Source organism: Paramisgurnus dabryanus, chromosome 4 (assembly GCF_030506205.2).
Source record: "Paramisgurnus dabryanus chromosome 4, PD_genome_1.1, whole genome shotgun sequence".
In the NCBI taxonomy this organism is placed as follows: Eukaryota; Metazoa; Chordata; class Actinopteri; order Cypriniformes; family Cobitidae; genus Paramisgurnus; species Paramisgurnus dabryanus.
In genome coordinates this window covers 4,668,524-4,682,895 of record NC_133340.1, presented here as the reverse complement: position 1 = coordinate 4,682,895, position 14,372 = coordinate 4,668,524, and the positions used below count along the sequence as shown (strand labels likewise).

At 47.3% G+C, this 14,372-nt stretch overlaps 1 protein-coding gene across 1 annotated transcript in view; it reads right to left on the bottom strand.

The window, feature by feature from the left end:
• Positions 1-14,372, bottom strand: part of LOC141282058 (uncharacterized) — a 48,148-nt gene that overhangs the window by 27,264 nt on the left and 6,512 nt on the right. The window contains exon 2 of the mRNA XM_073814453.1: positions 9,437-10,383. Coding sequence (XP_073670554.1) covers positions 9,437-10,383 — 947 coding nt within the window. The remainder of the gene's footprint in view (positions 1-9,436; positions 10,384-14,372) is intronic.

Genomic DNA, 14,372 nt, shown 5'->3' with positions numbered 1-14,372 from the left:
TTGTGGTCGTTGGAGCAACAGTTGTGGTTGTTGGAGCAACTGTGGTAGTCGTTGGAAGAACTGTTGTGGTCGTTGGAGCAACAGTTGTGGTTGTTGGAACAACTGTGGTAGTTGTTGGAGGAACTGTTGTGGTTGTTGGAGCAACAGTTGTGGTCGTTGGAGCAACTGTGGTAGTCGTTGGAAGAACTGTTGTGGTTGTTGGAGCAACAGTTGTGGTTGTTGGAGCAACTGTGGTAGTCGTTGGAAGAACTGTTGTAGTTGTTGGAGCAACAGTTGTGGTCGTTGGAGCAGTTGTTGTGGTTGTTGGAGCAACAGTTGTGGTTGTTGGAGCAACTGTGGTAGTCGTTGGAAGAACTAATGTGGTCGTTGGAGCAGCAGTTGTGGTTGTTGGAACAGCAGTTGTTGTCGTTGGAGCAACGGTTGTGGTTGTTGGAGCAACTGTGGTAGTTGTTGGAGGAACTGTTGTGGTCGTTGGAGCAACAGTTGTGGTTGTTGGAGCAGCAGTTGTGGTTGTTGGAGCAGCAGTTGTTGTGGTTGGAGGAACTGTTGTGGTCGTTGGAGCAACAGTTGTGGTTGTTGGAGCAACTGTGGTAGTCGTTGGAAGAACTGTTGTGGTCGTTGGAGCAACAGATGTGGTTGTTGGAACAACTGTGGTAGTTGTTGGAGGAACTGTTGTGGTTGTTGGAGCAACAGTTGTGGTCGTTGGAGCAACTGTGGTAGTCGTTGGAAGAACTGTTGTGGTTGTTGGAGCAACAGTTGTGGTTGTTGGAGCAACTGTGGTAGTCGTTGGAAGAACTGTTGTAGTTGTTGGAGCAACAGTTGTGGTCGTTGGAGCAGTTGTTGTGGTTGTTGGAGCAACAGTTGTGGTTGTTGGAGCAACTGTGGTAGTCGTTGGAAGAACTAATGTGGTCGTTGGAGCAGCAGTTGTGGTTGTTGGAACAGCAGTTGTTGTCGTTGGAGCAACGGTTGTGGTTGTTGGAGCAACTGTGGTAGTTGTTGGAGGAACTGTTGTGGTCGTTGGAGCAACAGTTGTGGTTGTTGGAGCAACTGTGGTAGTTGTTGGAGGAACTGTTGTGGTTGTTGGAGCAACAGTTGTGGTCGTTGGAGCAGCGGTTGTGGTTGTTGGAGCAACTGTGGTCGTTGTTGGAGGAACTGTTGTGGTCGTTGAAGCAACAGTTGTGGTCGTTGGAGCAACAGTGGTAGTCGTTGGAAGAACTGTTGTGGTTGTTGGAGCAACAGTTGTGGTCGTTGGAGCAGCAGTTGTGGTTGTTGGAGCAGCAGTTGTTGTGGTAGGAGCAACAGTTGTGGTTGTTGGAGCAACTGTGATAGTTGTTGGAGGAACTGTTGTGGTTGTTGAAGCAACTGTGGTAGTCGTTGGAAAAACTGTTGTGGTTGTTGGAGCAACAGTTGTGGTTGTTGGAACAACTGTGGTAGTTGTTGGAGGAACTGTTGTGGTTGTTGGAGCAACAGTTGTGGTCGTTGGAGCAACTGTGGTAGTCGTTGGAAGAACTGTTGTGGTTGTTGGAGCAACAGTTGTGGTTGTTGGAGCAACTGTGGTAGTCGTTGGAAGAACTGTTGTGGTTGTTGGAGCAACAGTTGTGGTCGTTGGAGCAGCAGTTGTGGTTGTTGGGGCAGCAGGTGTTGTGGTTGGAGGAACTGTTGTGGTCGTTGGAGCAACAGTTGTGGTTGTTGGAGCAACTGTGGTAGTCGTTGGAAGAACTGTTGTGGTTGTTGGAGCAACAGTTGTGGTCGTTGGAGCAGCAGTTGTGGTTGTTGGAGCAGCAGTTGTTGTGGTTGGAGCAACAGTTGTGGTTGTTGGAGTGACTGTGGTAGTTGTTGGAGGAACTGTTGTGGTCGTTGAAGCAACAGTTGTGGTAGTTGGAGCAACTGTGGTAGTCGTTGGAGGAACTGTTGTGGTTGTTGGAGCAACAGTTGTGGTCGTTGGAGCAGCGGTTGTGGTTGTTGGAGCAACTGTGGTTGTTGTTGGAGGAACTGTTGTGGTCGTTGAAGCAACAGTTGTGGTCGTTGGAGCAACAGTGGTAGTCGTTGGAAGAACTGTTGTGGTTGTTGGAGCAACAGTTGTGGTCGTTGGAGCAGCAGTTGTGGTTGTTGGAGCAGCAGTTGTTGTGGTAGGAGCAACAGTTGCGGTTGTTGGAGCAACTGTGATAGTTGTTGGAGGAACTGTTGTGGTTGTTGAAGCAACTGTGGTAGTCGTTGGAAGAACTGTTGTGGTTGTTGGAGCAACAGTTGTGGTTGTTGGAACAACTGTGGTAGTTGTTGGAGGAACTGTTGTGGTTGTTGGAGCAACAGTTGTGGTCGTTGGAGCAACTGTGGTAGTCGTTGGAAGAACTGTTGTGGTTGTTGGAGCAACAGTTGTGGTTGTTGGAGCAACTGTGGTAGTCGTTGGAAGAACTGTTGTGGTTGTTGGAGCAACAGTTGTGGTCGTTTGAGCAGCAGTTGTGGTTGTTGGGGCAGCAGTTGTTGTGGTTGGAGGAACTGTTGTGGTCGTTGGAGCAACAGTTGTGGTTGTTGGAGCAACTGTGGTAGTTGTTGGAAGAACTGTTGTGGTTGTTGGAGCAACAGTTGTGGTCGTTGGAGCAGCAGTTGTGGTTGTTGGAGCAGCAGTTGTTGTGGTTGGAGCAACAGTTGTGGTTGTTGGAGTGACTGTGGTAGTTGTTGGAGGAACTGTTGTGGTCATTGAAGCAACAGTTGTGGTAGTTGGAGCAACTGTGGTAGTCGTTGGAGGAACTGTTGTGGTTGTTGGAGCAACAGTTGTGGTCGTTGGAGCAGCGGTTGTGGTTGTTGGAGCAACTGTGGTTGTTGTTGGAGGAACTGTTGTGGTCGTTGAAGCAACAGTTGTGGTCGTTGGAGCAACAGTGGTAGTCGTTGGAAGAACTGTTGTGGTTGTTGGAGCAACAGTTGTGGTCGTTGGAGCAGCAGTTGTGGTTGTTGGAGCAGCAGTTGTTGTGGTAGGAGCAACAGTTGCGGTTGTTGGAGCAACTGTGATAGTTGTTGGAGGAACTGTTGTGGTTGTTGAAGCAACTGTGGTAGTCGTTGGAAGAACTGTTGTGGTTGTTGGAGCAACAGTTGTGGTTGTTGGAACAACTGTGGTAGTTGTTGGAGGAACTGTTGTGGTTGTTGGAGCAACAGTTGTGGTCGTTGGAGCAACTGTGGTAGTCGTTGGAAGAACTGTTGTGGTTGTTGGAGCAACAGTTGTGGTTGTTGGAGCAACTGTGGTAGTCGTTGGAAGAACTGTTGTGGTTGTTGGAGCAACAGTTGTGGTTGTTGGGGCAGCAGTTGTTGTGGTTGGAGGAACTGTTGTGGTCGTTGGAGCAACAGTTGTGGTTGTTGGAGCAACAGTTGTGGTTGTTGGAGCAACTGTGGTAGTCGTTGGAAGAACTGTTGTGGTTGTTGGAGCAACAGTTGTGGTCGTTGGAGCAGCAGTTGTGGTTGTTGGAGCAGCAGTTGTTGTGGTTGGAGCAACAGTTGTGGTTGTTGGAGCGACTGTGGTAGTTGTTGGAGGAACTGTTGTGGTCGTTGAAGCAACAGTTGTGGTAGTTGGAGCAACTGTGGTAGTCGTTGGAGGAACTGTTGTGGTTGTTGGAGCAACAGTTGTGGTCGTTGGAGCAGCAGTTGTGGTCGTTGGAGCAACAGTTGTGGTTGTTGGAGCAACTGTGGTAGTCGTTGGAAGAACTGTTGTGGTTGTTGGAGCAACAGTTGTGGTCGTTGGAGCAGCAGTTGTGGTTGTTGGAGCAGTAGTTGTTGTGGTTGGAGCAACAGTTGTGGTTGTTGGAGCAACTGTGGTAGTTGTTGGAGGAACTGTTGTGGTCATTGAAGCAACAGTTGTGGTAGTTGGAGCAACTGTGGTAGTCGTTGGAGGAACTGTTGTGGTTGTTGGAGCAACAGTTGTGGTTGTTGGAGCAACTGTGGTAGTCGTCGGAAGAACTGTTGTGGTTGTTGGAGCAACAGTTGTGGTCGTTGGATTAGCAGTTGTGGTAGTTGTTGGAGCAGCAGTTGTTGTCGTTGGAGCAACAGTTGTGGTTGTTGGAGCAGCAGTTGTGGTTGTTGGAGCAGCAGTTGTTGTGGTTGGAGCAACAGTTGTGGTTGTTGGAGCAACTGTGGTAGTTGTTGGAGCAACAGTTGTGGTTGTTGAAGCAACTGTGGTAGTTGTTGGAGGAACTGTTGTGGTCGTTGGAGCAACAGTTATGGTTGTTTGAGCAAATGTGGTAGTCGTTGGAAGAACTGTTGTGGTTGTTGGAGCAACAGTTGTGGTTGGTGGAGCAGCAGTTGTGGTTGTTGGAGCAACTGTGGTAGTCGTTGGAAGAATTGTTGTGGTTGTTGGAGCAGCAGTTGTTGTGGTTGGAGCAACAGTTGTGGTTGTTTGAGCTACAGTTGTCATGGTTGGAGCTACAGTTGTAGTGGTTGGAGCAACAGTTGTGGTTATTTGAGCTGCAGTTGTGGTCGTTGGAGCAACTGTGGTTGTTGTTGGAGCAACAGTTGTAGTCGTTGGAGCAACAGTTGTGGTTGTTGGAGCAACTGTGGTAGTTGTTGGAGGAACTGTTGTGGTTGTTGGAGCAACAGTTGTGGTTGTTGGAGCAACAGTTGTGGTTGTTGGAGCAGCAGTTGTGGTTGTTGGAGCAGCAGTTGTTGTGGTTGGAGCAACAGTTGTGGTTGTTGGAGCAACTGTGGTAGTTGTTGGAGGAACTGTTGTGGTTGTTGAAGCAACAGTTGTGGTTGTTGGTGCAACGGTGGTAGTCGTTGGAGGAACTGTTGTGGTCGTTGGAGCAACAGTTGTGGTTGTTGGAGCAACTGTGGTAGTCGTTGGAAGAACTGTTGTGGTCGTTGGAGCAGCAGTTGTGGTTGTTGGAGCAGCAGTTGTTGTCGTTGGAGCAACGGTTGTGGTTGTTGGAGCAGCAGTTGTTGTGGTTGGAGCAACAGTTGTGGTTGTTGGAGCAACTGTGGTAGTTGTTGGAGGAACTGTTGTGGTCGTTGAAGCAACAGTTGTAGTTGTTGGTGCAACGGTGGTAGTCGTTGGAGGAACTGTTGTGGTCGTTGGAGCAACAGTTGTGGTTGTTGGAGCAACTGTGGTAGTCGTTGGAAGAACTGTTGTGGTCGTTGGAGCAGCAGTTGTGGTTGTTGGAGCAACTGTGGTAGTTGTTGGAGGAACTGTTGTGGTCGTTGGAGCAACTGTAGTAGTTGTAGGAGGAACTGTTGTGGTCGTTGGAGCAACAGTTGTGGTTGTTGGAGCAACTGTGGTAGTTGTTGGAGGAACTGTTGTGGTCGTTGGAGCAACAGTTGTGGTTGTTTGAGCAACTGTGGTAGTCGTTGGAAGAACTGTTGTGGTTGTTGGAGCAACAGTTGTGGTCGTTGGAGCAGCAGTTGTGGTTGTTGGAGCAACTGTGGTAGTCGTTGGAAGAATTGTTGTGGTTGTTGGAGCAACAGTTGTGGTCGTTGGAGCAGCAGTTGTGGTTGTTGGAGCAACAGTGGTAGTCGTTGGAAGAACTGTTGTGGTTGTTGGAGCAACAGTTGTGGTCGTTGGAGCAGAAGTTGTGGTTGTTGGAGCAGCAGTTGTTGTGGTAGAAGCAACAGTTGTGGTTGTTGGAGCAACTGTGATAGTTGTTGGAGGAACTGTTGTGGTTGTTGAAGCAACTGTGGTAGTCGTTGGAAGAACTGTTGTGGTTGTTGGAGCAACAGTTGTGGTTGTTGGAACAACTGTGGTAGTTGTTGGAGGAACTGTTGTGGTTGTTGGAGCAACAGTTGTGGTCGTTGGAGCAACTGTGGTAGTCGTTGGAAGAACTGTTGTGGTTGTTGGAGCAACAGTTGTGGTTGTTGGAGCAACTGTGGTAGTCGTTGGAAGAAATGTTGTGGTTGTTGGAGCAACAGTTGTGGTCGTTGGAGCAGCAGTTGTGGTTGTTGGGGCAGCAGTTGTTGTGGTTGGAGGAACTGTTGTGGTCGTTGGAGCAACAGTTGTGGTTGTTGGAGCAACTGTGGTAGTCGTTGGAAGAACTGTTGTGGTTGTTGGAGCAACAGTTGTGGTCGTTGGAGCAGCAGTTGTGGTCGTTGGAAGAACTGTTGTGGTTGTTGGAGCAACAGTTGTGGTTGTTGGAGCAACTGTGGTAGTCGTTGGAAGAACTGTTGTGGTTGTTGGAGCAGCAGTTGATGTGGTTGGAGCAACAGTTGTGGTTGTTGGAGCGACTGTGGTAGTTGTTGGAGGAACTGTTGTGGTCGTTGAAGCAACAGTTGTGGTAGTTGGAGCAACTGTGGTAGTCGTTGGAGGAACTGTTGTGGTTGTTGGAGCAACAGTTGTGGTCGTTGGAGCAGCAGTTGTGGTCGTTGGAGCAACAGTTGTGGTTGTTGGAGCAACTGTGGTAGTCGTTGGAAGAACTGTTGTGGTTGTTGGAGCAACAGTTGTGGTCGTTGGAGCAGCAGTTGTGGTTGTTGGAGCAGTAGTTGTTGTGGTTGGAGCAACAGTTGTGGTTGTTGGAGCAACTGTGGTAGTTGTTGGAGGAACTGTTGTGGTCATTGAAGCAACAGTTGTGGTAGTTGGAGCAACTGTGGTAGTCGTTGGAGGAACTGTTGTGGTTGTTGGAGCAACAGTTGTGGTTGTTGGAGCAACTGTGGTAGTTGTCGGAAGAACTGTTGTGGTTGTTGGAGCAACAGTTGTGGTCGTTGGATTAGCAGTTGTGGTAGTTGTTGGAGCAGCAGTTGTTGTCGTTGGAGCAACAGTTGTGGTCGTTGGAGCAGCAGTTGTGGTTGTTGGAGCAGCAGTTGTTGTGGTTGGAGGAACTGTTGTGGTCATTGGAGCAACAGTTGTGGTTGTTGGAGCAACTGTGGTAGTCGTTGGAAGAACTGTTGTGGTTGTTGGAGCAACAGTTGTGGTTGTTGGAGCAGCAGTTGTGGTTGTTGTAGCAGCAGTTGTTGTGGTTGAAGCAACAGTTGTGGTTGTTGGAGCAACTGTGGTAGTCGTTGGAGAAACTGTTGTGGTCGTTGGAGCAACAGTTGTGGTTGTTGGAGCAGCAATTGTTGTGGTTGGAGGAACTGTTGTGGTCGTTGGAGCAACAGTTGTGGTTGTTGGAGCAACTGTTGTAGTTGTTGGAGGAACTGTTGTCGTCGTTGGAGCAACAGTTGTGGTTGTTGTAGCAACTGTGGTAGTCGTTTGAAGAACTGTTGTGGTTGTTGGAGCAACAGTTGTGGTCGTTGGAGCAGCAGTTGTGGTTGTTGGAGCAGCAGTTGTTGTGGTTGGAGGAACTGTTGTGGTAGTTAGAGCAACAGTTGTGGTTGTTGGAGCAACTGTGGTAGTCGTTGGAAGAACTGTTGTGGTTGTTGGAGCAACAGTTGTGGTTGTTGGAGCAGCAGTTGTGGTTGTTGGAGCAGCAGTTGTTGTGGTTGAAGCAACAGTTGTGGTTGTTGGAGCAACTGTGGTAGTCGTTGGAGAAACTGTTGTGGTTGTTGGAGAAACAGTTGTGGTCGTTGGAGCATCAGTTGTGGTCGTTGGAGCAGCAAATGTTGTCGTTGGAGCAACAGTTGTGGTTGTTGGAGCAACTGTGGTAGTTGTTGGAGGAACTGTTGTGGTCGTTGAAGCAACAGTTGTGGTTGTTGGAGCAACTGTGGTAGTTGTTGGAGGAACTGTTGTGGTCGTTGAAGCAACAGTTGTGGTTGTTGGAGCAACTGTGGTAGTTGTTGGAGGAACTGTTGTGGTCGTTAAAGCAACAGTTGTGGTTGTTGGAGCAACTGTGGTTGTCGTTGGAGGAACTGTTGTGGTCGTTGGAGCAACAGTTGTGGTTGTTGGAGCAACTGTGGTTGTCGTTGGAAGAACTGTTGTGGTTGTTGGAGGAACAGTTGTGGTCGTTGGAGAAGCAGTTGTGGTTGTTGGAGCAGCAGTTGTTGTCGTTGGAGCAACAGTTGTGGTTGTTGGAGCAACTGTGGTAGTTGTTGAAGGAACTGTTGTTGTTGTTGTTGGAGCAACAGTTGTGGTTGTTTGAGCCGCAGTTGTGGTCGTTGGAGCAACTGTGGTAGTTGTTGGAGCCGCAGTTGTCGTAGTTGGAGCTACAGTTGTCGTGGTTGGAGCTACAGTTGTCGTGGTTGGAGCTAAAGTTGTCGTGGTTGGAGCTACAGTTGTTGTTGTTGGAGCAACAGTTGTGGTAGTTTGAGCAGCAGTTGTGGTCGTTGGAGCAACTGTGGTAGTTGTTGGAGGAACTGTTGTAGTCGTTGGAGCCGCAGTTGTGGTGGTTGGAGCAACTGTGGTAGTTGTTGGAGCAACTGTGGTAGTCGTTGGAGAAACTGTTGTGGTAGTTGGAGCAACAGTTGTGGTTGTTGGAGCAACTGTGGTAGTCGTTGGAAGAACTGTTGTGGTTGTTGGAGCAACAGTTGTGGTCGTTGGAGCAGCAGTTGTGGTTGTTGGAGCAGCAGTTGTGGTTGTTGGAGCAACAGTTGTGGTTGTTGGAGCAACTGTTGTGGTAGTTTGAGCCGCAGTTGTGGTCGTTGGAGCAACTGTGGTAGTAGTTGGAGCAACAGTTGTGGTTGTTGGAGCAACTGTGGTAGTCGTTGGAAGAACTGTTGTGGTTGTTGGAGCAACAGTTGTGGTCGTTGGAGCATCAGTTGTGGTTGTTGGAGCAGCAGTTGTTGTCGTTGGAGCAACAGTTGTGGTTGTTGGAGCAACAGTTGTGGTTGTTGGAGCAACTGTGGTAGTCGTTGGAAGAACTGTTGTGGTTGTTGGAGCAACAGTTGTGGTTGTTGGAGCAGCAGTTGTGGTTGTTGTAGCAGCAGTTGTTGTGGTTGAAGCAACAGTTGTGGTTGTTGGAGCAACTGTGGTAGTCGTTGGAGAAACTGTTGTGGTCGTTGGAGCAACAGTTGTGGTTGTTGGAGCAGCAATTGTTGTGGTTGGAGGAACTGTTGTGGTCGTTGGAGCAACAGTTGTGGTTGTTGGAGCAACTGTTGTAGTTGTTGGAGGAACTGTTGTCGTCGTTGGAGCAACAGTTGTGGTTGTTGTAGCAACTGTGGTAGTCGTTTGAAGAACTGTTGTGGTTGTTGGAGCAACAGTTGTGGTCGTTGGAGCAGCAGTTGTGGTTGTTGGAGCAGCAGTTGTTGTGGTTGGAGGAACTGTTGTGGTAGTTAGAGCAACAGTTGTGGTTGTTGGAGCAACTGTGGTAGTCGTTGGAAGAACTGTTGTGGTTGTTGGAGCAACAGTTGTGGTTGTTGGAGCAGCAGTTGTGGTTGTTGGAGCAGCAGTTGTTGTGGTTGAAGCAACAGTTGTGGTTGTTGGAGCAACTGTGGTAGTCGTTGGAGAAACTGTTGTGGTTGTTGGAGAAACAGTTGTGGTCGTTGGAGCATCAGTTGTGGTCGTTGGAGCAGCAGTTGTTGTCGTTGGAGCAACAGTTGTGGTTGTTGGAGCAACTGTGGTAGTTGTTGGAGGAACTGTTGTGGTCGTTGAAGCAACAGTTGTGGTTGTTGGAGCAACTGTGGTAGTTGTTGGAGGAACTGTTGTGGTCGTTGAAGCAACAGTTGTGGTTGTTGGAGCAACTGTGGTAGTCGTTGGAAGAACTGTTGTGGTCGTTGGAGCAGCAGTTGTGGTTGTTGGAACAGCAGTTGTTGTCGTTGGAGCAACGGTTTTGGTTGTTGGAGCAACTGTGGTAGTTGTTGGAGGAACTGTTGTGGTCGTTGAAGCAACAGTTGTGGTTGTTGGAGCAACTGTGGTTGTCGTTGGAGGAACTGTTGTGGTCGTTGGAGCAACAGTTGTGGTTGTTGGAGCAACTGTGGTAGTCGTTGGAAGAACTGTTGTGGTTGTTGGAGGAACAGTTGTGGTCGTTGGAGAAGCAGTTGTGGTTGTTGGAGCAGCAGTTGTTGTCGTTGGAGCAACAGTTGTGGTTGTTGGAGCAACTGTGGTAGTTGTTGAAGGAACTGTTGTTGTTGTTGTTGGAGCAACAGTTGTGGTTGTTTGAGCCGCAGTTGTGGTCGTTGGAGCAACTGTGGTAGTTGTTGGAGCCGCAGTTGTCGTAGTTGGAGCTACAGTTGTCGTGGTTGGAGCTACAGTTGTCGTGGTTGGAGCTAAAGTTGTCGTGGTTGGAGCTACAGTTGTTGTTGTTGGAGCAACAGTTGTGGTAGTTTGAGCAGCAGTTGTGGTCGTTGGAGCAACTGTGGTAGTTGTTGGAGCAACTGTGGTAGTCGTTGGAGAAACTGTTGTGGTAGTTGGAGCAACAGTTGTGGTTGTTGGAGCAACTGTGGTAGTCGTTGGAAGAACTGTTGTGGTTGTTGGAGCAACAGTTGTGGTCGTTGGAGCAGCAGTTGTGGTTGTTGGAGCAGCAGTTGTGGTTGTTGGAGCAACAGTTGTGGTTGTTGGAGCAACTGTTGTGGTAGTTTGAGCCGCAGTTGTGGTCGTTGGAGCAACTGTGGTAGTAGTTGGAGCAACAGTTGTGGTTGTTGGAGCAACTGTGGTAGTCGTTGGAAGAACTGTTGTGGTCGTTGAAGCAACAGTTGTGGTTGTTGGAGCAACTGTGGTAGTTGTTGGTGGAACTGTTGTGGTCGTTGAAGCAACAGTTGTGGTTGTTGGAGCAACTGTGGTTGTCGTTGGAGGAACTGTTGTGGTCGTTGGAGCAACAGTTGTGGTTGTTGGAGCAACTGTGGTAGTCATTGGAAGAACTGTTGTGGTTGTTGGAGGAACAGTTGTGGTCGTTGGAGAAGCAGTTGTGGTTGTTGGAGCAGCAGTTGTTGTCGTTGGAGCAACAGTTGTGGTTGTTGGAGCAACTGTGGTAGTTGTTGAAGGAACTGTTGTTGTTGTTGTTGGAGCAACAGTTGTGGTTGTTTGAGCCGCAGTTGTGGTCGTTGGAGCAACTGTGGTAGTTGTTGGAGCCGCAGTTGTCGTAGTTGGAGCTACAGTTGTCGTGGTTGGAGCTACAGTTGTCGTGGTTGGAGCTAAAGTTGTCGTGGTTGGAGCTACAGTTGTTGTTGTTGGAGCAACAGTTGTGGTAGTTTGAGCCGCAGTTGTGGTCGTTGGAGCAACTGTGGTAGTTGTTGGAGGAATTGTTGTAGTCGTTGGAGCCGCAGTTGTGGTGGTTGGAGCAACTGTGGTAGTTGTTGGAGCAACTGTGGTAGTCGTTGGAGAAACTGTTGTGGTAGTTGGAGCAACAGTTGTGGTTGTTGGAGCAACTGTGGTAGTCGTTGGAAGAACTGTTGTGGTTGTTGGAGCAACAGTTGTGGTCGTTGGAGCAGCAGTTGTGGTTGTTGGAGCAGCAGTTGTTGTCGTTGGAGCAACAGTTGTTGTTGTTGGAGCAACTGTTGTGGTAGTTTGAGCCGCAGTTGTGGTCGTTGGAGCAACTGTGGTAGTTGTTGGAGGAACTGTTGTAGTCGTTGGAGCCGCAGTTGTGGTGGTTGGAGCAACTGTGGTAGTTGTTGGAGCAACTGTGGTAGTCGTTGGAGAAACTGTTGTGGTAGTTGGAGCAACAGTTGTGGTTGTTGGAGCAACTGTGGTAGTCGTTGGAAGAACTGTTGTGGTTGTTGGACCAACAGTTGTGGTCGTTGGAGCAGCAGTTGTGGTTGTTGGAGCAACAGTTGTGGTTGTTGGAGCAACTGTGGTAGTCGTTGGAAGAAATGTTTTGGTTGTTGGAGCAACAGTTGTGGTCGTTGGAGCAGCAGTTGTGGTTGTTGGAGCAGCAGTTGTTGTCGTTGGAGCAACAGTTGTGGTTATTTGAGCCGCAGTTGTGGTCGTTTGACCAACTGTGGTAGTTGTTGGAGCAAGAGTTGTAGTCGTTGGAGCAACAGTTGTGGTTGTTGGAGCAACTGTGGTGGTTGTTGAAGGAACTGTTGTTGTTGTTGTTGGAGCAACAGTTGTGGTTGTTTGAGCCGCAGTTGTGGTCGTTGGAGCAACTGTGGTAGTTGTTGGAGCCGCAGTTGCCGTGGTTGGAGCTACAGTTGTCGTGGTTGGAGCTACAGTTGTCGTGGTTGGAGCTACAGTTGTCGTGGTTGGAGCTACAGTTGTCGTGGTTGGAGCTACAGTTGTTGTTGTTGGAGCAACAGTTGTGGTAGTTTGAGCCGCAGTTGTGGTCGTTGGAGCAACTGTGGTAGTTGTTGGAGGAACTGTTGTAGTCGTTGGAGCCGCAGTTGTGGTGGTTGGAGCAACTGTGGTAGTTTTTGGAGCAACTGTGGTAGTCGTTGGAGAAACTGTTGTGGTAGTTGGAGCAACAGTTGTGGTTGTTGGAGCAACTGTGGTAGTCGTTGGAAGAACTGTTGTGGTTGTTGGAGCAACAGTTGTGGTCGTTGGAGCAGCAGTTGTGGTTGTTGGAGCAGCAGTTGTTGTCGTTGGAGCAACAGTTGTGGTTGTTGGAGCAACTGTGGTAGTTGTTGGAGGAACTGTTGTGGTCGTCGAAGCAACAGTTGTGGTTGTTGGAGCAACTGTTGTGGTTGTTGGAGCAACTGTGGTAGTTGTTGGAGGAACTGTTGTGGTCGTTGAAGCAACAGTTGTGGTTGTTGGAGCAACTGTGGTAGTTGTTGGAGGAACTGTTGTGGTCGTTGGAGCAACAGTTTTGGTTGTTGGAGCAACTGTGGTAGTCGTTGGAAGAACTGTTGTGGTTGTTGGAGGAACAGTTGTGGTCGTTGGAGCAGCAGTTGTGGTTGTTGGAGCAGCAGTTGTTGTCGTTGGAGCAACAGTTGTGGTTGTTGGAGCAACTGTGGTAGTCGTTGGAGGAACTGTTGTGGTCGTTGGAGCAACAGTTGTGGTTCTTGGAGCAACAGTGGTAGTCGTTGGAAGAACTGTTGTTGTTGTTGTTGTTGGAGCAACAGTTGTGGTTGTTCGAGCTACAGTTGTCGTGGTTGGAGCTACAGTTGTCGTGGTTGGAGCAACAGTTGTGGTTATTTGAGCCGCATTTGTGGTCGTTTGACCAACTGTGGTAGTTGTTGGAGCAAGAGTTGTAGTCGTTGGAGCAACATTTGTGGTTGTTGGAGCAACTGTGGTAGTTGTTGAAGGAACTGTTGTTGTTGTTGGAGCAACAGTTGTGGTTGTTTGAGCTGCAGTTGTGGTCGTTGGAGCAACTGTGGTAGTTGTTGGAGGAACTGTTGTAGTCGTTGGAGCCGCAGTTGTCGTGGTTGGAGCTACAGTTGTCGTGGTTGGAGCTACAGTTGTCGTGGTTAGAGCTACAGTTGTGGTCAATGGATCAACATTTGTGGTTGTTCCAGCAACAGTTGTGGTTGTTGGAGAAACAGTTGTGGTCGTTGGACCAACTGTGGTAGTTGTTTGAGTAACAGTTGTGGTTGTTGAAGTAGATGCTGCGCTTGCATAAGCTCCTCCACACAATGCGCACCAAATACATACTATTTGAAAAAAAAAACATTTCTTCAATTGTATATAACTATGTGTTCTAAATTTAATTTCTTATTTCTACTTAATGAACAAAAATGATTTAATATGCGATTTTTAATGAATGTTTTATAAGGGTAGATTTTTTTTAGACATTCTTTATTTTCCTACACTAAACCATATATTTAAATATATATATATATATATATATATATATATATATATATATATATATATATATATATATATACACATTTTTAAGTCATATTATACATATTATATAAATACAAGTACATAGTGCATAAAGGTTCACTTACATATGGTGACGAATTTTTTTCTTTTGCCATTATACTTTGAAATAAAGGACCTGCCAAAATAAATTAAAAATAAATAATTTGTAAAATGCATTAGTTTCATTTGACAGTGTTTCCCACACACTGAGTTTACTTTAGTGGGCTGCCCTTGTATATTATATATTATCAACTGCCCAAACATATCTGGGATCACATTTTGTGTTTTTGTGCTCTTCCGTGATAATGACACTCTTTGACAATGACATTGATAAGCAATGACAAGCATATCATGTCTCTCCCATTGAGTTCAGTGTGCTTTCGTGTGCTCTCTGTTTTTCAAAAATTGGGTGCATCGCGAAACTAGCAGCCCAGATTAATGCTGCGTGGAAACATTCATTTTAAGTACTCTTCTATACTGTATCAAAGTAGGCTTCAAGATTAGTGATTATTTTTATTCCAAATTCCTAATCAACCTGCCTTATGTAACTTCAGTTATTGGATTATAGCAAACATTATTTGCCTATTTTTGGATAAGCGAAGTTAAAGTGTCATTGTCAAAATTTGTTATGTTACAGATTCAAAAAAATAATACAGACAACAACGCTTAGATTTAAAAATGGTTTATAAAGCTGCCATAAATTTTGAAAAATATGTATGTAAAAATAAAGTGTGTAATCTCTGCAAACCAACGCTTTGTTTGTCTGTCTGTGTTGAAAACCTGAAAGCACAGTAAGTAATTTTAGCCAAATTAATCCTCCCGATTTAATGCTTCTGTATCACATGTCTATTTTGAT